The sequence below is a fragment of the Symphalangus syndactylus genome, chromosome 5 (genome assembly GCF_028878055.3).
Source record: "Symphalangus syndactylus isolate Jambi chromosome 5, NHGRI_mSymSyn1-v2.1_pri, whole genome shotgun sequence".
NCBI classification, from domain to species: domain Eukaryota; kingdom Metazoa; phylum Chordata; class Mammalia; order Primates; family Hylobatidae; genus Symphalangus; species Symphalangus syndactylus.
In genome coordinates, this window is record NC_072427.2 from 64,897,487 (window position 1) to 64,923,473 (window position 25,987).

At 39.4% G+C, this 25,987-nt stretch overlaps 1 protein-coding gene and 1 non-coding gene across 8 annotated transcripts in view; both read left to right on the plus strand.

Annotated features, from left to right (window-relative positions):
• Positions 1-25,987, plus strand: part of EIF2AK4 (eukaryotic translation initiation factor 2 alpha kinase 4) — a 103,879-nt gene that overhangs the window by 17,013 nt on the left and 60,879 nt on the right. For all 7 annotated transcript variants that reach the window (XM_055278668.2, XM_063639084.1, XM_063639083.1 and 4 more), the window contains exons 5-11: positions 4,445-4,525; positions 6,134-6,282; positions 12,306-12,421; positions 16,225-16,382; positions 18,183-18,718; positions 23,770-23,876; positions 24,438-24,595. In XM_055278668.2, the coding sequence (XP_055134643.1) occupies positions 4,445-4,525; positions 6,134-6,282; positions 12,306-12,421; positions 16,225-16,382; positions 18,183-18,718; positions 23,770-23,876; positions 24,438-24,595 (1,305 nt within the window). The remainder of the gene's footprint in view (positions 1-4,444; positions 4,526-6,133; positions 6,283-12,305; positions 12,422-16,224; positions 16,383-18,182; positions 18,719-23,769; positions 23,877-24,437; positions 24,596-25,987) is intronic.
• LOC129483795 (small nucleolar RNA U13) lies at positions 1,259-1,360 on the plus strand. Its single transcript, XR_008658289.2, has one exon. It is a non-coding gene; the product is annotated as a small nucleolar RNA U13 (small nucleolar RNA).

Here is a 25,987-nt window from a genome sequence, read left to right on the forward strand (position 1 = left end):
AAGAAATAAAAGAGAAGAGAAAAGAAGCTGTTTAACCAAACCACCTGTGGTCTTTTGGAGCTTGTGAGGGTGTACAGGAATTCACTGCATTTTAGAAGCTATTTTCTTCTTCCCTGTGCAAGACTAGTATCTCATGCCCAAATGAGTAGCAAAAGCCAGAGAATAAATTTTTTATTCAAACATTTAGATGTATATAGTATCTTTGATTTAAAGGATTTTAAAAATAAGACAGTTTATATCTTTACGCAAACAGATTAAAGAAAAAATACAAAAGGTTACCATTTGTATTTAAATCAAAGATAATATATGCATCTAAATGGTTACCATTTGTATTTTATGAACTCCTATTTATATCCTATGCTGAGAGTCTAAAGATTTGTTTAAATTCAAGTTTGTTTAAATACAAATAGTTACCATTTGTATTTAAATCAAAGATAATATATAAATCAAATGGTTACCATTTGTATTTTTCTTTAATCTGTTTGCATAAAGATATAAACTCGTGTTATTTTTAAAATCTTTTAAATCAAAGATAATATATGCATCTAAATTCCCTTTTTGATTTTATTTTATTTTTCTAAATTTTTAAATTTTTTATTTGCTTTTTCTATTTAGCACTTTAATCAACTTATCTAGAACTTATTTTGATTCAGGTTATAAAAAAAGCCTAAGTATATTTTTCTTAGACATTTTCCTAACACATTTATTAAATAATTCTTGAAGTGATTCATAATACTTTCTTTATATGTTTAAAAATAGTTTAATGTATTTTAATATTAATAGCAAACTTGCAAGAACTGCACAGAAGACAGATAACATTAAAAACATGTAGTTGCATATAGGACAACTCAGTTAGAAAAGTATACTGAGGCCAGTTGTGGTGCCTCATGCCTGTAATCCCAGGACTTTGGGAGGATGAGGCAGGTGGATCACTTGAGGCCAAGAGTTCGAGACCAGCCTGGCCAACATGGCGAAACTCTGTCTCTATTAAAAATACAAAAATTAGCCAGGCGCGGTGGCAGGCACCTGTAATCCCAGCCACTCAGGAGGCTGAGGCACAGGAATTGCTCGAACCCGGGAGGAGGAGGTTGCAGTGAGCCAAGATCGTGCCATTGCACCCCAGCCTGGGCGACAACTAGACTCCGTCTTCAAAAAAAAAGAAAAGAAAAGAAAAATATAGTGAATGGGTGTAATCTACTGTATGATAAGAATGCTACAAACCGTTTAGTTGCCATCGATAAAAAATGTACTTATTTTGATCCTTCTATAGTTCATAAGCTTGATGATTGGGTGTTCACACACATGTGAGATACGCCACCCGTGAACCTTGTTAGGACATCAGCACATTACCCGTCTGACATGAAAGCAAAAGAAAGAAAGAAAAGTATTTACTTGTTTTTAAAAAAATCCAGATACTGGCATTATCCAGAAAAATGTAATAGAAAGTTGAACTGCCGAAACTTGTTCACTGAAACATTTTGATTTGCATTAATGCTTTACATCCCCCCCATTTATATTAAAAATTCACACATGAATGAAAATAGAAAAACGGCCAATACGTGATTTCTGTCCCTTCTTTTTCCACTCACAGTCATATATGTAGGTACCTTTTGACCCCATGGGAAAAAAATACGTAACATTCAGAAGTGTCAGGAATAATAAGAAGAGAATTTTTTTGGGGGGGGAATGAAATTTCCCATCATAGTGGATTCTGTTTGTTTGTTTGTTTGTTTGTTTGTTTGTTTTGAGACAGACTTTCGCTCTTGTTGCCCCAGGCTGGAGTGCAATGGTGTGACCTCAGCTCACTGCAACCTCTGCCTCCCAGGTTCAATTGATTATCCTGTCTCAACCTCCCAAGTAGCTGGGATTACAGGCTTGAGCCACCACGCCCTACCCATAGTGGATTCTTAAGCATGCTCTCCACATATGTGTCATGCTAGCTGGATATCTTTCAGCACAATTGTTACATGTTTGGCATGGATAGATAGCATACAGGTTGGTGTTTTCAAAAAGGCCAACCAGATAGGCCTCACTTGCCTCCTGCAAAGCACCAATAGCTGCACTCTGGAAGCACAGATCTGTTTTAAAATCCTGAGCAATTTCTCTCACCAGATGCTGGAAGAGGAGTTTGCAAATCAGTTCGGTGGACTTGTGGTAACGTCTAATTTCACAGAATGCCACAGTACCAGGCCTGAAATGATCGGTTTCTTCACTCCTGCCGTAGAAAGTGCAGTCTTGCAAGCGGCTTTTTGTAGCCAGTGGCTTCAACCCGGGAGGTGGAGGTTGCAGTGAGCCAAGAGCTTTACCACTTGTGGATTTGTGGGCATTCTCCTTTGTATTATACAAGCCATGGTATAGAGACCTCCTTACTTACCCCGTTCTCCTTCTGCTGGAGTTATAGGTGGTGCAGCGGCGGCTGCAAATGCAATTCTCAAGTGCATCTTAACTGCTTACCTATACTAGGTTCTATTTGTCAATGATCTGTTCAACTCATCTGTTTTTTCTTGAATCTCTACCACACTCTTTGAATTATTATATCTTTATAATGTTTTAATATCTGACAAGTCAATCCTACCCCTCCCCATCACTTCATCTTCCATTGTTTTTGTTTCTCAGCCATTCTCACCCATTTATTCTTACAGAAGATGTACAGAATTACTTTCCCATAGTCAAAACACAACAAACATACTGGGATTTTTATTGATTTTAAAAAAACTTACATATTTATTTAGGAAGAATCGATATCTTCACAGTATTTAGACTTCCCATTCAGGATTGTTTCTTTTTCCATCCAGGACTGTTTGTTTTTGTTTTCTGTTTTTTGGATCTTTTTTTCTTTCTTTTTGAGACAGCATCATGCTCTGTCGCCCAGGCTGGAGTGCAGTGGCACAATCTTAGCTCACTGCAGCTCAAGGGATCCTCCTGCCTAAGCTGCCTGAGTAGCTGGGACTATGGTCGTACACCACTGCACCTGCCTAATTTTAAAATTTTTTGGTAGAGACAAGATCTCCCTATGTTGCCAGGCTGGTCTTGAACTCCTGGGCTCAACCAATCCTCTGGCCTCGACCTCTCAAAGTGTTAGGATTACAGGCATGAGCCACCGTGCCCAGCACCATTTGTATATCTATTTTTATCTTTTGTTGAGGCTTTCTAATTTTATTCTTACAGATATTACTATTTCTTAAAGTTACTTTTAGTGTTTTGTTCTTAGGTTCTTATGCCTGTCTCTTTTTTCATTTTATTTTGTTTCTGCTTCATTTTGTTTATCCTGTGCTTACATTAACACTGTCTTTTTGTAGGTGCCATTGATTTTGTTACTCATTTTCTATTTAAGTGTGTAGCCAAGTTATTGTTGGGAGTTTATAGTTCTTTTTTATTATTTTTATTTTATTTTAATTTCTTGAGACAGAGTCTTGCTCTGTTGCCCAGACTGGAGTGCAGTGGTATGATACTGGCTCACTACAACCTCCATTTCTCAGGTTCAAGTAATTCTCCTGCCTCAGCCTCCCGAGTAGCTGGGATTACAGGCACCCACCACCATGCCTGGCTAATTTTTGTACTTTTAGTAGAGACGGGCTTTTGCCACGTTGGCCAGGCTGGTCTCAAACTCCTGACCTTGTGACCCATCCACTTTGGCCTCCCAAAGTGCTGGGATTACAGGCATGAGCCACTGCACCCTGCCGGGAGTTTGTAGTTTTTTTTATTATTGTCCTTGTTGTTAGGAAGGCTAATTTTTATTAGAAGATAGTGACTATTTAGCTAACAATTTTGTTTTGACATACTACTATAGCTACCTGTAAGTTTGGGGTGTGTTTTTACATGTTATATTATTGCTGTTATGGTTTTTGGTGAATCTCTTAATAGTTTTGATAATTATAATCTGGAATTTTAGAGGAATAATACAAAATAGAGATCAAAATACCACTTTTAACATTGAGAAAGCTGATTGGAAAATGCAGGTGATTGAAGAATGGCACGTAGGTATGGTACTTGGGCCATGGCCACCCCAGGTCCAGGCACTGAGGCTTGCTCAGCCCACCTTCACCAAGCTGACCGGGACCCCCATGACAGAGAGCAGGCACAAGTACTTGTTCTCTGCAAATAGGCAGATATCAAACAGGAGGGGCTAAGACGAGTGTGGGAAGAAGTGAGAAGCCAACAGTGTTGCTGTATTGGAAATCTCCTGCACGTGGAAACATGAAGAATGGGGAGTAAATGTCCCTCCCCACACACTCTCAAACCTGTTTAAATGGGAATGCCTATTGTGTAAGAACTCTGATAAAACTGATAGAACTGCAGTTTGTACTAAGATTCTGTGTTTTTAGATCTCTTAGGAAAAGAGGGTTTGAATTATTGAAAGTAAAAGATTTTTCTGTAGTTCCATAATTTATATGTTGTATGGGTTTCAGAGATTGGCATTTGATGATGGTTTGATTTATTTCAGCAACGTGAAATCCTGCATGAGATTCAGAGAAGGAAAGAAGAGATAAAAGAAGAGAAAAAAAGGAAAGAAATGGCTAAGCAGGTACCCTATCAACTCTACCATAATAATTTACATTTTGCAAAACAAAGTGTTTTTATTTCCACTGATGACATCTGTGTTACTATCAGTAATACAACTTAAAATGAAGCACTAAAAATAAACAAATATTCACCGTGTATTTCAGACTCCCCAAATAGGTGGCAAAATTTAGAGTTTTATGTTGTCGGTAGATGATTTAGACTTACATAATTACTGTAATTTATCAAATGAGGGAAGGAAGAGATTGCGGCTTTAATAATTAACCTGGACTAAAATTGTTTTTTTTTTTTTGAGACAGAATCTCGTTCTGTCGCCCAGGCTGGAGTGCAATGGCATGATCTCAGCCCACTGTAACCTCCACCTCCCAGGTTCAAGCAATTCTCGTGCCTCAGCCTCCCGAGTATCTGGGCTAATTTTTGTAGTTTTTAGTAGAGATGGGGTTTTGCCATGTTGGCCAGGCTGGTCCTCAACTTCTGGCCTCAAGTGATCCACCCACTACGGCCTCCCAAAGTGTTGGGATTACAGGCGTGAACCACCGCACCCGGCCTAGAATTCTTAATACCTGGAAAATAAAATGATTTGTTGATACTGAAGAGGGAATAGAAACCATATGGATCTGCCTGAAATTTCATTCAGTGATGAAAAAGAGTAATTCAACAGAGCAGATTTAAAAGGCAGTGGTGAAAAAGGATAGAGTGCTTTTTCCTTTATTTTTCCTGAGTCTAGCTGAAGCAAAAAACCAGTTAGACATGTTTGGAGAAATTAGAGAAAATTTTACTCATTCTCTTTTACATAATTAGAGCATTAAACTTAAGGGACACGATGTGGTAGCAGGAAGAGGCACTGAAGCACAAGCAAGCTTCTCCTAGTTTAAAGCTTCAGCTTTCCTGCTGCCTTGCTCTGTGACCTTGGCAAGGTGACATTCTCTGTGACTCACTTTACTTGTCCCTTAAAATGGGACTGATAATGCCTTTCTTTCTGTCTTGTATAATTACTTCCACAGACAAGTGTACTGCCCTATGTGAAACTAAACCTGCGTAAAAACGTAAGATGAGATCCCTGTTTCCACCAGTGCTCCTGTCTTGCTCCTGACCTGCCTTCCTGTCAGCCACTCTCTGCCCTCTCTTTGATTCTCCCTTCTTCTGTTCATCTCCTGTTACTCTTCTCCTTAACTTTTTACACTATTGCAAGATTCTAAGCATTTTCATTTATAAAATTTACATTTTCTTGAAACCATAACCTGCACTTCAGTTCTTGAGCCAGTACATATTTAGGCATTAACATTTTTTTAATTTTATTTTTTAATTGACCAATAATAGTTGTATATATTCATGGTGTATATAGTGAAGTTTTGATAAATATAATGTATAGTGATCAGATCAGGGTAATTAGCACATCCGTCACCGCAAATATTTATCATTTCTTTTTGTTGGAAACATTCAACATCCTCCTTCTAGCGATTTTAAATGATTAAAAGTTGAGTTCAATTTTATTTCACTTGTAAACATTCAGCTTGAAATTTGCATTCTATACTGAATTAATAATTATGTACCATGATTGTCTTCCATTTATGACTTACATCTAAAGTAGGTTTTACTTTTCTTTTTCTAGGAACGTTTGGAAATTGCTAGTTTGTCAAACCAAGATCATACCTCTAAGAAGGACCCAGGAGCACACAGAACAGCTGCTATTCTACATGGAGGCTCTCCTGACTTTGTAGGAAATGGTAAACATCGGGCAAACTCCTCAGGAAGGTCTAGGTAAGTCCCTGGGATTTCTGATCTGGGAGAATGAAAGATGTAGAAGGATTTCACCACATTAAAGATGTAGTGAAATTTGATGGAAATTTCAGGCGATAGTCTTAATAACTTTTTTCAAACCTTATATATCAATATATTAGCAATATATTAGGTATATTTTTAGCAATATGAAACTAAATTGCGTTTAACACTTTCCAAGTATCTATCATGAATCTAGTTTTGTTGCTCATTCCCTTTTTTTTTTTTTTTTTTTGAGACGGTGTCTCGCTCTGTCACCCAGGCCGCAGTACAATGGCATGGGCTCAGCTCACTGCAACCTCTGCCTTCTGGGTTCAAGCAATTCTCCTGCCTCAGCCTCCCAAGTAGCTGGGACTACAGGCATGTGCCACCACACCTGGCTAATTTTTGTATTTTTAGTAGAGTTGGGGTTTCACTATGTTGGCCAGGCTGGTCTCGAACTCCTGACCTCGTGATCCACCCGCCTCGGCCTCCCAAAATGCTGGGATTGCAGGCAGGAGCCACCACACCCAGCCTCATTCCCCTTTATAACAGCCTATAACACATCACAAACTTGCCTTAGTACGATTTGATTTAACATTTAATAACTTAAATTCAGTAGGTGATTTTAAAAATTTTCTTCCATTTGAATCATCATCATCCAGTGTTTCAGTCTACAATCCCTTAGGTCCCACCACAGATGTAGGGAGTCCCTGAAAATGAGCACAGGTGGGACATCTGTTACATGAGAGCAGGAACCCCAGTTGGCTGCCAGGGGTCCCCTCCCTACTACTGAGGTGGGCTCCTGGGCTGTTCCCTGTCACCACTGGTCACTTAAAAGATACTACTTGTTCTTCTATATCTTTTTCACTGAAGAATTGCGACTTTGCTCTCTATTTGCTGTGGCCCCCTGTACACCAGAAAGGAATTTTAGTGCAGAAACCATTTATGAGTGGGGTGGGTTATTAAATAGTGTGGGGACTTCAACCTTCATTATATGTTTAAATTATCTCTTGTGAGACTCTAAGCAGAACTTAAAACCACCACTTTGCTTCTATGAAAAGAAACATTTTAGGCACCAAGCTGAAGATTTATATAAACTTCTATATAGTTTGTTTATTAGAAGGAACCATTTTAGTTCTTTCCCTGATTATCTGCTACTAAAAAAACAGTTCAGAAATCATTTTGACACTAATGTTTACCTACTATTAGGGTTAACTGAATTTTTTAAAAAATACTGTTTCTGGTAACCATTCCTTTTTAAGATTATAACTCCTCCCCAATTTAAATTATTTTTGAATCTGGGTTTCCAATAAGCAACAGAGTTTGAAGTTGTCAGAGAATTTCACTAGGAAATATCTAACAAATTTTTGTTGTATTAGAACCCTTGAATTAAATCAATGATATAAATAAGTCTTTTCAGATATATGGAAAACGATTGTTTTAAGTTTAAACATTTCTATTTTTGTGGCTAACTATAAACAGTGAATCCAAGGTTAGGCTTGTTTTTGAGATCGGAGATAGCACCCTGGGCATGGTGGCCCGTGTGTGTGATCCCAACACTTTGGGAGGCCAAGGCTGGAGGATCACTTGAGCCCAGGAGTTCAAGACCAGCCTGGGCAACAAAGCTCCTTCCCATCTCAGAGCCTCTGCCGACCCCTCTGCCTGGACTACTCTCCCTCTGGCATTTTGCTTGCTGAGCTCCTCCTTCTCATTCAGTTCTCCCCTCAAATGCGACCTTCTCAGGGATGCCTTCCTGAGCCCCCCTCTACCCTATTTCCCTGCTTTGTCCCTTGCTCTCCAATTCTCTGTTTTATTTTTTACATAACACTTAGCACTAGCTGAAATTGTTATTCACTTGTTTGCTTTGGAATGTGAGGTCTGTGAGAGCAAAGCCCTCATCTGTGTTTTCCTCAAAGCCTGAAATAGTGCCTGGAAGACACGTGGTAGGTGCCTGGTAAACATCTGATGCAGGGAGGGAGCGAGGGAGGGAAGATGACACAGGGAAAGTGGGACACTGTGTTTCTGGTGTTTGTAGGGTCTACAGCCTCTTTAACCAGGGCAGTTTTGCCTCTCTTGATCTGTGGGGTATGTAAAAAACCAGTGAGGTTTTATTTAACAAAAGATTTTCAAGCTGAAAAGAAGAGAAAGAGAGAAAAGAGAACCACTCACTATTCTAGTGGAAAGAACGTAAAGGCCTGATACTCAAAGGCTTTTCACTGAGAGTCTTTGCTTTTGTTGAAGAACTGTATTTTCTGTCCTTCAAGTCTTCGTTTCCCACCTTGAAGGATTCACTTTTTAGAATATTAAGGTAAAAATCAAAAAACATAAAATTAGCTATTTTAATGTGTACAGTTCAGCGTGAGGCTGTATTTGTGAAGTGCAGACATAGTCCCCCCAACCCCCTGCCTTGCTTCTGGGATGTTGCTCCTCATAAGTGGGCAATATGAATTTTGTAGAAGAAGCAAAACTAAAAATCAAAAAACCTCTATAAAATAGCTCATGGTAGAAAATTACCTTCACATATTCAGACTTGCTGTCTTTGCAGATTACCATAGTGTAGCCCAGAATCTAGAATATATCACTCATTTATATCTACCGTCAACAAGATTAGGTTATCTAGTTTGTTTTCCCTATTCTAAAGCCAGGTATGGTAACTGCTGGCTCCTCATCCTTACAGAGAAGAGATCATTAAGGGTGTAAGACGTGGGATTGTCTCTGCTCTCCGCAAAAAACTTGGGGAACTATTAAAGTATAAAGGTGTAGGAGAGAGAGGATCCTTGATACGTCTCTCCAGACATGGTCCTCTGTTGTTCAGTTTCTCTAGTTGGTTCCATGGAGGCATAGACTGGTTTACCTCAAATTAAACAATATCAGGAATTCTTACTAATGTTGTCTGTACAAAGTGGCTCTGTGTTTCAAATTAAGGGACCTAGAACTAGCATTTTCTGTGGCATCTTGGTGAGTTAGACAGGAAGGTGAGACTATCCCTGCCCCTGTGTCTCAGATGAGATCCTCTTTCTCCCTCCTGCCCCAACATCTACACATTGATCATAATGGTAGAGCAATCTTTTGGATGGTAGCCCAATTCTCAAGTCCCCACTTGAAAAATTGTCATCTCTCTTCTTGCCACTTGGCTTTTAAAAAAAAAAAAAAGGTTATCCTTTTTTCTTTTTTCAGGTATCAAGCTCCTAGCTGCCTAATTTAGTTATCTAAAATTGTATTATGTTTCATTCTCTGTTCTTTTTAAAGACCTAGATTAATACTATTTGGTAATTTTATTTGAAACACCCTTCATCCATATAGGTTGAGAACTGCCACAGTTACTTGGCAAAACTGATAACATGGGTGATATTTTTAATATTATAATAATATTGCAAACCTCATAAACATCCATACTCTGGAATAGACCATGATGATGAGACCAGAGTCATAGCTTCTGAACACCATTTGTTTGCACTAGGATGGCTGTTTCTGCCAGAGTACAGAAGCCGTTTTACTTTTGAATGGATTCAAATCCAAAAGGTTGTTCCAAGCCCAGTTCTTGATGGGTCCCAGGTAGACAGTATAAGCATCCAATATATATGAATCTTTTTGGCAAAAACAATAGACATGGATGACATTGCATTTGTCTCTTTATTCCTTCTTTCCAAACTCTGTGATTTACTTTTTATCCTTCAGAATTGTTTCTGCTACAACCTGTGCCATGCAGCATGTACCACATTTGTCGTTTTCTTACTTTCACTTTTAAGATTATCTCTACTTTTTTTTCAATCCTAGTTATTCCTTAATCTTACAGCTGTCAACACTCATTGTGTTTGTACTTATCAGTCATAATAGGGTGATTCACATTCTAAAACTCCTTAAAACCAAGCATTTACACATTGTAAACTTCAGAACAGAAAGATGGCCTAGACTAAAATGACCGTTAGCACCATCTGCTGAGGAGGCCAGAGCTGATGTAGAGATGCTTCTGCATAATTTTTGTTACTAAGTCTAGCATGTAATTTTAAATCTTTGCTTTTATCCATTTCTCCATAAATCTCAGTGTGTCCCTAGTTGCACACATAACTTTAGAAGTAGAAATTTGAACAGAACTACAATGTATTTGTTGTTTTCTGATGTTTAGAATATGTGGACATGGGCCAGGTGTGGTGGCTCACGCCTGTAATCCCAGCACTTTGGGAGGCCGAGGCAGGCAGATCACGAGGTCAGGAAATCAAGACCATCCTGGCTAACATGGTGAAACCCCGTCTCTACTAAAAATACAAAAAAATTAGCTGGGCATGGTGGCGGGTGCCTATAGTCCCAGCTACTCAGGAGGCTGAGGCAGGAGAATAGCGTGAACCCGGGAGGCGGAGCTTGCAGTGAGCCGAGATCGCGCCACTGCACTCCAGCCTGGGCAACAGAGCAAGACTCCGTCTCAAAAAAAAAAAAAAAAAAAGAATATGTGGACATATGTGTGGTGTAAGATATGTGTATCATAATACATAATCTTGTCACCAGTGTGGGAGGGGTTTGAGGAAAGCAAGGATGTGTAGGATTGGAAGCAGAAAGACCAGATAATAACAGAGTATTGCATATGTCCAGCAGAAAGTTGGAGATGAACTAAACAGGGCAGGGGAAATAGAGAAGAGAGGGTGGTACTTGAAGACCAATTAGATGCAGATCTAGGAGCCCAAGGAGACTCACAGGTTTCTCACCTGTGAGACAGAATGGATGACTATGCCTCGAACCAAAATTAAAGAGTCAAGGGGAAAAATCAGGTTTAGAGCGAGTGGAGGGAGGTGGCAGTTTTACTGATGTTGCAATGGTGTGAGGGGTAAATAGTGCAGGAGTGGAGACAGCAAGTGCAGGAATGTGACTATGAGGAACAGGATGGGGCGGGTGGTGCAGGGTTGAGGGAGGGGAATGTATGGATCAGAGAGATTTATAGGCTGGTGGGAGGGAGCCCAGAGAAAGGGGCTGATTGAACATACAGGAGAAAGGGACTAACTAATAGACTAAGATCCCAGAGGAGACCTCTGTAGGGGATGGGACTGAGGACAGGGGTAGCCATCCTTCCTTAAAGTCACCCACAAAGAAAGAATAGTGCCAATGCCAAGTAACTTTATAGGTGGAACAATAGAAATTGTGGACTGTATTACTCATCGCCTCACGTTCTCAGTGAAAGTAAAAGTCAAAATCATGCTGAGAATGAGAGGGTGATCTCTCTAGAGATCTGTCCATGCACATCATCAAAGTGTTTCTGATAAATGTTCAATCCTGACCATCAAGAGCTCTCTCCCTTACCTCTTCCTTGCAACCCTCTCCCCTAATTTATTGTTTCTGCATTATGATCTAGTTTCTTAGCTATTGCTCCCCACCAGAAAAAAAGTAGAAAAAAAGAAAGAGAGGAGAGGTTGGGTTTTAAGTGTTTCGGAGAAGTCATGGAAGGGAATGATGGGAATATCAAGCAAGAGAAGGAATGTGCACTCAATGGCTGGAGGCCCAGTTGGAAACCAGGAATTTGTGGTGGCTCCAACCCCCTCTGTTTTGCAGCTTTCTCCAGATGTGCATGTGCATGGGAATGAAGCAATATGGGATACATGTGGAATTGATCTAAATCACTGCTGACCAGTAGAACTTTTTATGATAATGGAAATGATCTGTATCTGTGCTGTCCGATATAGTAGCCACTAGCCATGTATGGCTATTGAGTACTTAAATGTGGCTACTGCACATGAACTGAATTTTCAGTTTTATTTTAGTAGCCACAGCATTGGGCAGCACAGACCTAGAGTTAGGGATTTGTGGTTTTCATGTGGAGAAGATGACAATGGTAAGTGGGGGAAGTGAATGGCTTTCCCATTAGCACTGCCTGCTCAATTCCCAGTTAGAAACAGATGTTAGACTCTGAGTGGGCTAATAAACAGTAATAAACAGGAGAAAATGGAGGGGCATTCTTGCCTATGTTAATCTATAACATTCCTATGTTAATCTTAAAGAAAAAATGTTCAAACGTATTGTTCAAATTTATTTTTAAGGCGAGAACGTCAGTATTCTGCATGTAATAGTGAAGATTCTCCTGGCTCTTGTGAAATTCTGTATTTCAATATGGGGAGTGCTGATCAGCTCATGGTGCACAAAGGGAAATGTATTGGTGAGTAAACTAGCAAAATCTGTTTATATTATTGTAATGGCAAAAGTTAATCACGAAGGAATGGGATAGATTAGACACTGTGTCGTTCAGACCAGTGCAGTCCAAGGAAGACCATCAAGCTGGTAGTTATTCTGCCGCCCATCCTTAATGACTGGAATGAGAAGTCACTCAGGTTTCCCCTAATTTAAGATGGAAATAAAAACCTGTGTTTTTGGCTGGGCACCGTGTCTACCTACGCCTATAATCCCAATACTTTGAGGGGCCGAGGTGGGAAGATTGCTTGAGCCCAGGAGTTTAAAGCTGCAGTGAGCCGTGATCATGCCACTGCACTCCAGTGTGAGTGACAGAATGAGACCCTGTCTCAATAAAATAAAATAAAATTTAAAAACCTGTGTTCTTGGAATATTATTAACATAAAGATAATTTTAAATCTGTCATCATTATAATTATCCAAACTTATTGGAACAAAAAAATGATTAAAATATTATCAGTCAGTAGAATTTTACATCATATACATCTAATGCTGATCAAATATGTGTAACAAAATGAATTCTAATGCCTATGATCTTTTTTGTTGTTGAGACAGGGTGTTGCTCCATCACCTAGGCTGGAGTGGTACAGTGGCACAGTCATAGTTCACTGTAACCTCAAACTCCTGGGCTCACTCAATACAATACTCTCCCCTCAGCCTCCTGAGTAGCTAGGACTACAGTAATGTCTGTGGTCTTTATTGACCAGATCTCATTTTCTTAAGTGGATATCCATCCATTTGGCATTTTCCTGCTTGACATGTTATACCTGACCAAGAAGACCACCTTATTTTCTATATGCCTTATTTAGAAGTTTTGTCTACTCATGGCTATTTGGCATGAAGCTGGTTCAGCAAATCAGAATTTGAATTGCTTATACTAAAGTCAAGTTTTTGGTATCTCTTCCTTTGCCCTAAATGTATATCATCTTTACCCAGCCTTACAGATAAAACCAGTAATTGGTATAGAAACCATTTGTACATAGTGAATTTGGCAATTAACTTTCATTTTCAATCCCATGAATATTTTTGCCAGAGTTAACAGGTAGCCAAATTATGTGAAATGAGTTTGCTTTCTTTTGGCATCTTTTCCCCTTCCTCTTTAAGGAGATACAAATAAGCAAAAGAGTTGCCAGGAAGCAGGCAGCAGGTGGAGGGAGAAGAAACCAAACTTCTCAATAATCTATGAGCTAGATACTTAATCTTGGCAGACAAACAGCAGCCTGGACAGTAAAGGATCCTGCACATAGACAGAGCTGCCATATTTTAAATAAAGCAATCATTGGGCAGGTTCAAGACCTTGGTAGTGGTGGTTGGCTTTGGACCTGAGACTGTCCTTGACTCAGACATTTCAGATTCATGAAGTGACAACATAAAACTCACTACTTCTAATAACCTGGGGAAATCAAGAAGGCAAATTAATTCAATTCTTATTACCTTAACTTAGTCTCTTATTCTCACTGGTACTCATTAGACAGATTCACCATAGTTAATACCCTTCTTAGGAGGCACATTTTCAGTTGGAGAATTTTTAATAAAATCACCAAGTAAATTATTCATTTTGTTTTCTCACAGTGGGTCTGATTTTTTAAAATATGCCCTAATTGTCTATGAAATGTTTTTATAAAAGATTAACTACTAATTTTTTATTTTCGATGAAGTATTTTTATTAAAAAACAATATTTGTTTTTCATTTTAAAGTTGTTAGAACTAGAGAGAGGAGAGAACTTACTTATAGGTATGGCTATAGCACTACAGAGACTGTCTGTATAAATGATCATTGTGGGCATATAGAGTTTCAGTTAGAGTTCTTTTGATAATGTATTTTCTCTTAGCCTCATCTCAGTATATTCTTTTGTCCCTTTTATTATCCCCATCATGAAAAACTGACAAGAAGAGGCTGGCAATACTAAAATTATAATTTTTTAAACCCCAGCAACTATGAAATGCCTGCCTAGTCCCAATTAGGGAAACAAATATTGCAAAACACTGTACTGCATAACACACAAATTTAATTAGGCTTTATGTAAATAACGTCTTACTCCATCCCATAAACAGTTAATGCTATGTGTTTCTAGTAGACTGCTTAGATCCCACGTTTCTCAGGTTGCTTCCTTTGGTTGACAAATTTTTAAACAGCAAGATTTTTTCCCCTTAGGCAAAGACTGTCAGGGGTTATTTATGACTAACAGATCATTTTAATTAAAATCTCTAAATTATCAGCATTCCCATGAAATAAAAACTGCTTGTCAGATAAAAAGTCAAAGTGAGCTAGTTCAGCCATATTTCTCCAAAGTATTTTTGCTGAGACATCTTTATCATATATATACAGGTTACTTCACCTTTGATTATTCAAATAGAAAAGATAATTATCAATGTCTCTTTAAAAATTTGTTTTCATTATAAAGATAGTATAGCATCATGGAAAACTATTATTTATATAAGAGAAAAAGGCAGATTACTATATATCAGGGGTTATCAGCTGGGGGCAATTTTGCAGCCTGCAGGACATTTGATGATGTCTGCACACATTTTTGATGGTTAACATTGGAGTCGGGGTGCTATTGGCATCTAGTGGGTAGATACCAGGATTGCTCCTAAAATCCTACAGTGCACAAAACAGCTGCCTACAACAAAGATTACCGGGTCCAAAATGTCATAGTGTCAAGGTGCTATATATATGCTATGATATGGTAAATTACGGGGTAAAGGAGAATAAAGGGAACTAAAAGAAAAATAAAACAAATGGTGATTTTTTTCTCCTTTTCCAATTTTTTAGAATTTTCTATTATTGTTTTAATGAAAATAGAGATTTTTATAAGAAAATTTTTGGTGTTACAGATATTTAGCTCTCCCTATGTAAGTGAGAACCATATGACTATCACTAAATTAAATGTGTCTCATTTTCTAGCTTCAAATCTAAACTGTCATCTCTTGTTCTTTCCTTCCAAAGCATTGACCAGTTTGTATTTACTGAGCATATTCAAATTTTGCATTTAGAAACTCATTGAAGTATTCAGATTTTCAAATTACTGTTTTAGTGTGCACACTAATCTATATTGATCTTGATGGCTTGTTCTCTATTTTCATATTCTTTCTGTCATTTTAGTTGGTATTTAGCTGTATGAGGGTACACCAGTAGACACAGTCAGCAAAGGTAAACTCGTTATGAAAATAACATTGTGCATAATGGCTAGTAGCATAAAACACTGGCCTCTTTTGTTTTTTGAAACAGGTCTTGCTCTTGTCACTCAGGCTAGAGTGCAATGGTGCGCTCTAGGCTCACTGCAACCTCCGCCTCCCAGGTTCAAGCGATTCTCCTGCCTCAGCCTCCCAAGTAGCTGAGACTCCAGGTGCCCGCCACCAAACCTGGCTAATTTTTATGTATTTTTAGTAGCGACGGGGTTTCACCATGTTGTCCAGGCTGGTCTCGAACTCCTGACCTCAGGTGATCCATCTGCCTCGGCCTTCCAAAATGCTGGGATTACAGGCATGAGCCACCGCGCCTGGCCAAACATTGGTCTCTTTATTTGCCTGATACTAAGATCTCATTGTTGATTCTTGCCCCTTATAAAAAATTATTTTAGGACTCAGGGTATATTGCTAAATATCAAAAATTGTTTACAAAAGGACATTATTACATAAAGTCCTATTTTCCATAGTTAGCACGTGGTATCCATTGTTGAACTAAAGAATGTGTATTACCCCCTCCCTTCCTTCCCCCCACAGAAAACATACCAGTGGGATTTAATTACACTTTCTGTTTAATGTGCAGGCAGTGATGAACAACTTGGAAAATTGGTCTACAATGCTTTGGAAACAGCCACTGGTGGCTTTGTCTTGTTGTATGAGTGGGTCCTTCAGTGGCAGAAAAAAATGGGTCCATTCCTTACCAGTCAAGAAAAAGAGAAGATTGATAAGTGCAAAAAGCAGGTAAGCATCCAAGGTGGCTGACAGAGCAAAAGGCCTAATCTCAGGCTTTAGGAGATGACAGAACAAAATAGCCCTGCATTTGTTTGCCCTGCAGAGATGGTCCAGAGCAGTATGAGAACTGTTTGACCAGAGAGGACAGTGAAGGACCAGTACCTCTTTGCCCCTTGCTTCTGTTTTCAGAACTTTCACAACATGATCAAAGCACTTCCAGCTGCCTTCTTAACCTCCTTTCTCAGCCCTTAGTATGGCATTAACAGTCATCTTTCCAACTGGGACTAAATACTAGTTCATAACTGGGTTTTTTTGCAATTCTTCTTTTCCCTACTCTTTAAATATTGCTTCAGGGCTGGGTGTGGTGACTCATACCTGTAATCCCAGCACTTTGGGAGGCCGAGGTAGGAGGACTGCTTGAGCCCAGGAGTTTGAGACCAACCTGGGCAACATGGTGAAACCCTGTCTCTACAAAAAACTTAAAAATTTGTGGGCATGGTGGCACATACTTGTGGTCCCAGGTGCTTGGGAGGCTGAGGTGGGGTAAATGCTTGAACCCAGGAGGTTGAGGCTGCAGTGAGCTGTGTTCATGCCACTGCACTGCAACCTGGGTGACAGAGCAAGACCCTGTCTCCAAAAAAAAAAAAAAAGAAAAATACTGCTTCAAAACTGTATTTTGGGGGACTGGAGGATTTTTAAGTTAATTTATAAATTATGATTTATAACCAAGCATAAGGAGAACATTCAGTATTGCATATTGCAATGTGCAGTGTTACATAATAACAAGGTTTACAAAAATCATAGATAAAGCATGGTGTTCAGAAATGTGTATGTATTTAAGTATAGAAAGAAAACTGAAAGTAAATGTGCCAAAATCTTGAGTTATCATTGGGTGGTGACTACATAGATAGCATGTGGGTATTTTCTTTTTTTTTCTGAGACGGAGTCTCGCTCTGTCGCCCGGGCTGGAGTGCAGTGGCGCGATCTCGGCTCACTGCAAGCTCCACCTCCCGGGTTCACGCCGTTCTCCTGCCTCAGCCTCCCAAGTAGCTGGGACTACAGGCGCCCGCCACCAAGCCTGGCTAATTTTTTTTTCATTTTTAGTAGAAATGGGGTTTCACTGTGTTAGCCAGATGGTCTCGATCTCCTGACCTCGTGATCTGCCCACCTCGGCCTCCCAAAGTGCTGGTATTACAGGCGTGAGCCACCGCGCCCAGCCACATGTGGGTATTTTCTATCAAACTATTTTTTTAAATGTTGACAGTGATCTTTATTAAATCAGAAAAGATTTTTTTTTTTCTATCTTCAACCTTAACTCCTCTTTGCCATGTGAGGTTCTGAGGATTAGGATGTGGACATCTTTGAGGAGCCATTATTCTGCTGCTAAAATCATATACTATATTTTTAAAAATCCAAATACAAAGCTAATCAGAAAAGGTTATTTTTAAATTAAAGTTTGTTTTTCTCTGGTGGCCATACCTCAAAAGAATTTTATTTTAAAAACTGTTCACTAATTTTGTAGTATATGCATAGTAGGTTTTGAGATTAGAGAAGTGGAGAATTAACTAAATTTTTTCCATCTTTATGAACTATTAGATTGACCATATGGTTTGGGGAGGATTCAGTTTAGGGCATATTTGTTCTCTTCTCATTTGAAAGTATATTTTCTATCAAATACTTCACTTTTGGTTTTGTTTTTGTTTTTTTACGCCCCTATCTTGTATGATCAAATACTTCACTTTTGAAATGAAACCCAAGTTAATGTTGATTGGCCCAATATTCTTTTTTTTTTTTTTTTTGACTTACCAGATTCAAGGAACAGAAACAGAATTCAACTCACTGGTAAAATTGAGCCATCCAAACATAGTACGCTACCTTGCAATGAATCTCAAAGAGCAAGATGACTCCATAGTGGTGGACATTTTAGTGGAGCACATTAGTGGGGTCTCTCTTGCTGCACACCTGAGCCACTCAGGCCCCATCCCTTTGCATCAGCTTCGCAGGTACACAGCTCAGCTCCTGTCGGGCCTTGATTATCTGCACAGCAATTCTGTGGTGCATAAGGTCCTAAGTGCATCTAATGTCTTGGTGGATGCAGAAGGCACTGTCAAGATTACGGACTATAGCATTTCTAAGCGCCTCACAGACATTTGCAAGGAGGATGTGTTTGAGCAAACCCGAGTTCGTTTTAGTGACAATGCTCTGCCTTATAAAACGGGGAAGAAAGGAGATGTTTGGCGTCTTGGCCTTCTGCTGCTGTCCCTCAGCCAAGGACAGGAATGTGGAGAGTACCCTGTGACCATCCCTAGTGACTTACCAGCTGACTTTCAAGATTTTCTAAAGAAGTGAGTATCACTGAGATTCTCTCTAATAGCACTTTACTCCTGTACTTTTGATTGTGCTGGAGTGTGCCAGACATCTAAGTGATGTGGAAGCTGAAAAGTGAGGAACAGGACTTCATTCTTTGCTCTCCCAATGCTGTCCTAGTCTCATATGTTCTGTTTTCTCATGTAGGTTGGTGATTCTCTTAACTACCACATTCTCTGAAATTCACTTGGAATTCACACTTGATTTTCAAACTCCTTTTGGGGGACTGATGGGATACTCTTGGAAGTCAGTAGAGATTGTTCTGGTGAGAAATGCCCTAGGTATTCCAAATACTGACCTTTGCTGTGGTTCCTAAAAGGTCAAAGACAAGGCTCCTTATTTCAAAAACAGCTTTGAGAGTGAGATTCTGCCCCTTGTGCTTCTTAACCATTCTTCATTGGCTGTCTCCTTCATTTAAGTTGTAGAATGCAAATAACTTCCTTAGTCTAGCCAGAGGAGTTTCAATACCTGTAAATCACAGGTGCATGTTTAATTACAAAGCCAAGTTTTATCCAATTTGGGAGAACCTTTCTTGAGATGTTTCCTCAGGCCTAATATGTTTGTCCAGGACCTTCACTTAAGTGTTTTCTAATTTAGTTCTGCCTCTGTTTTCAGTCCAAGCCAGAGCTAAGTTCTCTCAGTTTCTGTTAACTGGGAGATAAGATCCCTTCAGTCTGGATTTTTCCAGATGCTCCTCTGGTCCAGCTGTCCTGCAGGAGTTGACCTGGGCTGGTTTCTTCCCTTTCTGACACTCTTTGTTTTTTACCTTCTTTTTCCCAATCATTTGCTTTTATTTACTTTTTCCATTTGCAACATTTCTTTTACCCTTCACATTTCTTGCCCTATTCCATCTATCCCAGTAGCCAGTTGGCCTGGTTTACATTGTTATGCCCTGTCACTGTTGGTCTTACCATTACAGATGTGAAAGTAGCTGCACTTGTGTTTGAATGAGATTGTTTTTGTGTAAAGTGAATATGAGATAGATATATATATATATATATACACATACAGTTGTGGAAAGGGGCCAACTTTGATTCTTTATGTTGGTTTCTCTCCTTAAAGTATACGAAAATATTAAGATTTCTAAAGAATCTTTTATGGTATCTTTTTAATGCAATGGAACTTTAAAAATTTTATTTAAATGCACCCTAACAATGAGGTTGGCTAAAATGACAAATATGATGATAGAATCACAGATGGAAAGTTTCATTTCCATCTTCAAAATGTCACCTTTAGTGTTCTGCCTTCTTCATTGATGAAGAGTAATTTAGTCAAGGTTAGCAATAGCATCATATGTTGTTAAAAACAGTACTGGGAGGTTTAAGTAGAAGTACCTTTCCTTTCTCATTTAGTAGCAAAATGAATGGGCTCAGTAGCTAAAACTTTCCTAGTTCTCTTCTTAAATAGCTGTATGCTCTGTCAGTTTTAAACTTGAGATCAGCACAATTTCTTATTCTTTTTTTTTTTTTTTTTTTTTTTTTTTTTTGAGACGGAGTCTGGCTGTGTCGCCCAGGCTGGAGTGCAATGGTACAATCTCAGCTTCCTGCAAGCTCCGCCTCCCGGGTTCACGCCATTCTTCTGCCTCAGCCTCCTGAGTAGCTGAGTCTACAGGCGCCCGCCACTATGCCCAGCTAATGTTTTATATTTTTAGTAGAGACAGGGTTTCACCGTGTTAGCCAGGATGGTTTCAATCTCCTGACCTCGTGATCCGCCCACCTCAGCCTCCCAAAGTGCTGGGATTACAGGCGTGAGCCACAGCGCATGGCCTTCTTATTCTTTTAACAAGATTTTTCTTTAGAATATTTTGTATACTCCTCTCCCTGGAGTGGTTTGATAGACTGTGCTTGGTTAAGGAGCTGCCAAGAACTGTTTACTGTTTTTATGAACTTTGCTGTCCAGCCCTGGTTAACAAAAGAAAAATGCCATTCACAAAGAATGAAAACAGCAACCTTCCATTTGTAGTTATATTTTTACATATTGGTGAACACCCTTTGGAGCAAGATTTTGTTTCAAATCAGCCTCTGTGATGGGTAAGACTCTGGAGTCAAAACATCTGGGTTCAGGTCTCACCTCTATGTCCTGCTGGCTGAGTGAATTAACCCCCTGCCCTGTGTTTCCTCCTCTGTGAAGCTGGGATAATAGCACTGCCTACCTCATGAGGTGGTTGTGAGGATTAAATTAGTTAACACCCATCAAGTGCCTGGCCCTTGGCCCAGACTGAGTCAGTGCTGGTTTTCATCACCATCCTCAGTAGTGAGAACTATGAAGAAACGTGGGTGTTGCCAGGCATTTTATCCCTTTTTGTTCAAAGCTGAACCTTTTCTATATACAGCTACCCTGTTGCCAAAATTATTGGTTCAGAGAAGTTCATTTTTAAAGTGAGATCTTGGTGGCTATAAATCTCTTAAAAATACTGTGCATTCTAGGTAGGCTTTAACATTTTTCTGATCCAGATTTACTTTCAAGTCAATAGCATTTATGTCACAGTTGAGTTACAGTTGATAATGCACTTCAGAAACCCAAAAGGGCATATATAGGGATGCTTACTGCAGCATTTTGTGAAAATGTGACAAATTGGAAATAATCTCAACAGTAGGAGAATGTGTAAATAAATTCTGGTAGGTCCGTGCCTATACAGAAGTTTTAAAAAAATCTTTAAGTACTGGCTTAGAAAGAGCTCCAAGACATATAGTGGAATGAAAAAAGCAAGTTGAAGAATAATATATACAAGATGATACTGCCTAAAAAATCAAAAAACAATACTATTTTGTTTGGATGGTTGTATGTTTATGTGTGTAAATGCATAAAAAAAAATCTCTACAATGAGACACACTAAGTGGAAGAAAGAATTGGAAGGGGAGGCTGGTCAAAGGCTTTATCATTATCAGTAATGTTTTAGTATTTGCAAGGAGAAGGTATTTATGTTTGAATGATATAATTAAAAATTAATTTTAAATTTAAAGGAAAACGTGGTATCTTATCCAAATGGTTTTATTAGAATTTTTTTTGCCTGTTCAAGCTATGAAATTAGGAGTACCTTGCTTTTTACTGCTGCAACATTAAAAAAAAAGTTACCATTTATGATAGTTGCTGTCACCACTTTATATGCATAGATTTTTAAGTCCATAACTCACAAGGACAGTTGATTCTTTTAAGTATATTGTTTATAATTATAGGTCAAGTGCTACCAAGTCATACTACTTGGGCCGTTCTAATGAAAGTAGCCTAGCATGGTGGTTCATGCCTGTAATCCCAGCATTGCAGGAAGCCTAGGTGAAAGGATCTCTTGAGCCCAACAGTTCAAGACCTGCCTGGGCAACATAGTAAGACCTCATCTCTACTAAAAATAATTTTTTTTTTTAAGTATTCCAGCACAGCTGGGCGCAGTGCCTCACGCCTGTAATTCCAGCACTTTGGGAGGCTGAGGCAGGCAGATCACTTGAGGTCAGGAGTTCAAGACCAGCTTGACCAACATGGCAAAACCCCGTATCTACTAAAAATACAAAAATTAGCTGGGCCTGGTGGCACTCTCCTGTAATCCCAGCTACTTGGGAGGCCAAGGCAGGAGAATCACTTGAACCCGGGAGGTGGAGGTTGCAGGTTGCAGTGAGCCAAGACAGTGCCACTGCACTCCAGCCTGGGCAACAGAGCAAGACTCTGTCTCAAAAAAAATAAAATAAAATAAAATGAAAATAAATAAATAAAGCATTCCAGCATGGTGGTACATGCCTGTAGTCCCGGCTACTCAGGAGGCTGAGGCAAGAGGATCCTTTGAGCCTAAGAGTTCGAGGCTGCCGTGAGTGATGATCGCAACACTGCTCTCCAGCCCGGGTGACAGAGCAAAACCTTATCTCAAAAAAAAAAAGCCAGCTTAAATCAGTTAGAATTTAGCTACTTAGACTTTAACTTAGACTTTAGCTTGCACTGAAATCATTTGGAGCTCTTGTTAAAGCACAGATCACTGTCCAAACCCCCAGAGATGCTGATTTACTAGGTCAGGGGTGCAGTAGAATTTGTATTTCTAACATTTTTTAGGGGATACCGATGCTACTGGCCAGGGACCCCACTTTGAGAAGCTGTGGGTTAAAGGTATGACTTGTTTTTCTTCATTAAAAAACAAAACAAGAAGTATCTATCATACCATTAAACAGTAAGTTAATGGGTTCAGGAATGAAAATTAAAAGAAAGTATATGAGGCCGGGTACGGTGGCTCACGCCTGTAATCCCAGCACTTTGGGAGGCCGAGGCAGGCAGATTGCCTGAGCTCAGGAGTTGGAGACCAGCCTGGGCAGCGTGGTGAAACCCTATCTCTACAAAAAATATAAAAATTAGCCAAGCCTGGTGGTGCCTGCCTGTAGTCCCAGCTACTGAGATGGGAGGATTGCTTGAGCCCGGGAGGCAGAAGTTGGAGTGAGCTGATACCACACCACTGCACTGCAGCCTGGGCGATACAGCAAGACCCTGTTTCAAAAAAAAAAAAAAAGCATAAACCAATTTAAAAAATAGTATGTAATAGAATATGGGACTTTAAAATAGCCTTCCCTAAATGTTTCCAACTTACTTCATCCTGTAATGAGCAGGCTTCATCTAAAGCTCGTCATACTGAGCCACTCTGCTACACCAACTCTCTGATTTGCTTTGTCTTTAGAAAGCTTTATTTATATCCGGTTCCCGGAAAGGCTTAGTTTGGCATGACAAGGCATTAAACTGTTAATCAAGGTGAAAATTTGTAGCCTACTTGTGCTACCTTAGACTTTTAAAAAAATTGTTCCGTGAGGGTAAGTTTTCTGCATCTAGAAATGCCTTTTTTTTTGATTCGCCTCTTGTACCCAGCCTGTTGCATAGCATGTAAATCCTGCAGGAATGTTTATTAATTTAAATTCACCTATGAGAGTACATTCTGGTCTATGAGTAACATGAATTCTCTAATGTGTATCTTTAAAAAATAAATCCATAGTCAATGCCTTGGATTAACTAGTTTAGCACTGATTGTTTGTGATGCTAAGATTCTTCCTTCCCTCTCACCGAGATGTGTGTGCTTGGATGACAAGGAAAGATGGAGTCCCCAGCAGTTGTTAAAACACAGCTTTATAAATCCCCAGCCAAAAATGCCTCTAGTGGAACAAAGTCCTGAAGGTGAGTCTGTTACCATTCTTTATTTGATATCCTGTTTGACATTAAATAATTTTGAAAGTATACATAAACCTGAAACTGGAAGGGGCTGCATGTATTATCTTATGTCTTTTATTCTGAACTACACATACATCCATTAGTTTGATGTGTGCCGCGTGCATGGGACTGTTTTGCCAACCTGATTTTTCTAGTCTCTACTGATGGAATGTCCATTGCTGTGGTCTCTTGTAGCGTTTAGTCACCCGTAGTGCCATATGCACCTGAGATTAAGGAACCTCAGTAGAGATTGGGATGGATCATGAGACCTGGGTTTTGGTTCTAGCTCTATAGTTAAGTCACTTATTCTGTATGATCCCCCACCTGTAAACTTGGGCTAATTATATATTTCTGCCTACTTTAAGGAGGGCAAGGTGAGGAAAAGTTTTAAAAGGCCACTCAGGTAAGAGGTAATTTTTCAAACTACTGGTTGGAGCTCTTCTTCCAGGGCTTCCATCATTGTCGGCTATGTAGCTCTTCCTAAATTTCCAATGCCTCATATGCCTCTTACTCCCTGTTTTATCTCAGATTCTGGAGGACAAGATTGTGTTGAGACTGTTATTCCTAGCAACCGGCTACCCAGTGCTGCCTTCTTTAGTGAGACACAGAGACAGTTTTCCCGATACTTCATTGAGTTTGAAGAATTACAGCTTCTTGGTAAAGGAGCTTTTGGAGCTGTTATCAAGGTGTGGTACACAGTCATCCCCAGTTCCCTTTAGAGCTCCTTCTCTGTTCCGTTTCCACAAAGACTCATGGACTTCTATTTTGGGAGTGGGGAGGGAAGTGAATATGGCTGTTGGATACTGTGCTCATCCTCACCTTCCTGGAGTTAAAGGTTTTATTTAAGTTACGCTGGACACAGTTGAGAATTGTCCCATTCCTCTTTCCTTGCTTCATGTGGAGCATTAACATGAAACACACATGATTATAACAGCACTTCAAGTGGAATCAAGACCTCCACAGAAAGAACATTTTTGTGTGCTTTGATTCAGAAAGAACATTGTTCTTTTTTTCTCCTGTTTGCTGTTAGAGTTGCTGTAGATAAAAAGGTTCTAAGGTTAGAATAGAGATGGACTTCAAACTGGGAGGTGGCCCCAGCAGGTCTCGATGGCTTTTATTTTCCAGCTATTATTGGCACAGGAAAGTAGCAATGTATTATTAAGGTACGCTGTTGTTAGGTCTTCCTTTCTTCATTCCAGTCTATTTGGGTGACTTTTATTATTATCTGCCCCTTGTAGAAAGAGGTTTCAGCTGTTTTTATATAATCGAAGTATTTCTTTGTAAATTAGGAGACCCAGATTATTGTATTAAGTCCATATATGGTACATGCATCTTTCACATATGAAGGTAACCCACCATCAACGGAGTATATTGTCTGTTTAGGATTCTGAGAGTATCATTAGGAAGCATTACTGTTACTGTAGAAAAACTTTTACACTAAAAAAGGAATTAAATTAGTTTTCCTGTGGTAAAAGAAAGACAAGCAAGACAGATGTCCTGATCAGAAAGAACATAATTATGTCTAAGAGGAGGGGATGATTGAAGCATATGCTGTCCGTTTAACACAATATCATTTTGATCAAATCCTTTAACTTCATTGTATTTTAGATTCTCGAACTGAGAACAGTAACAAATTTCATCTCCTTACTAGTACTTAATAATGATAGGCTAGCTCATATAACAAAAACATCTAAGTAACTTAAGCCCCCACGGTTTCCAGTAGTTTCTCCCTATGAGAATCCACAGCCCTCACCTCCCATCTCTGTGCTTCTGGGTCAGAGTAGGGCAGCCTGCCCAGCGATCTGGCATTCATTAGCAGTTGGACCCATTACTGTTTCTGCACCTTTTCACTTCAGTAAATGAATTCCTAGGGGTTTCCAGTATAACAAGCTTTACCCCCAACCGAGTTCGTATATGATGTGTACTGAGACAGGAGATTGAAAGACAATGCCAAGAGCCCCACCTCCCGCCCTACACTGTCCTCTTCCCTATTAATGTGGCAGTAAAAGAACACAGGGCTGTCATTTTTTGGAGCACCTGCCATATTTCAGATTGTGTGCCAGGTGGTTTACAAACCT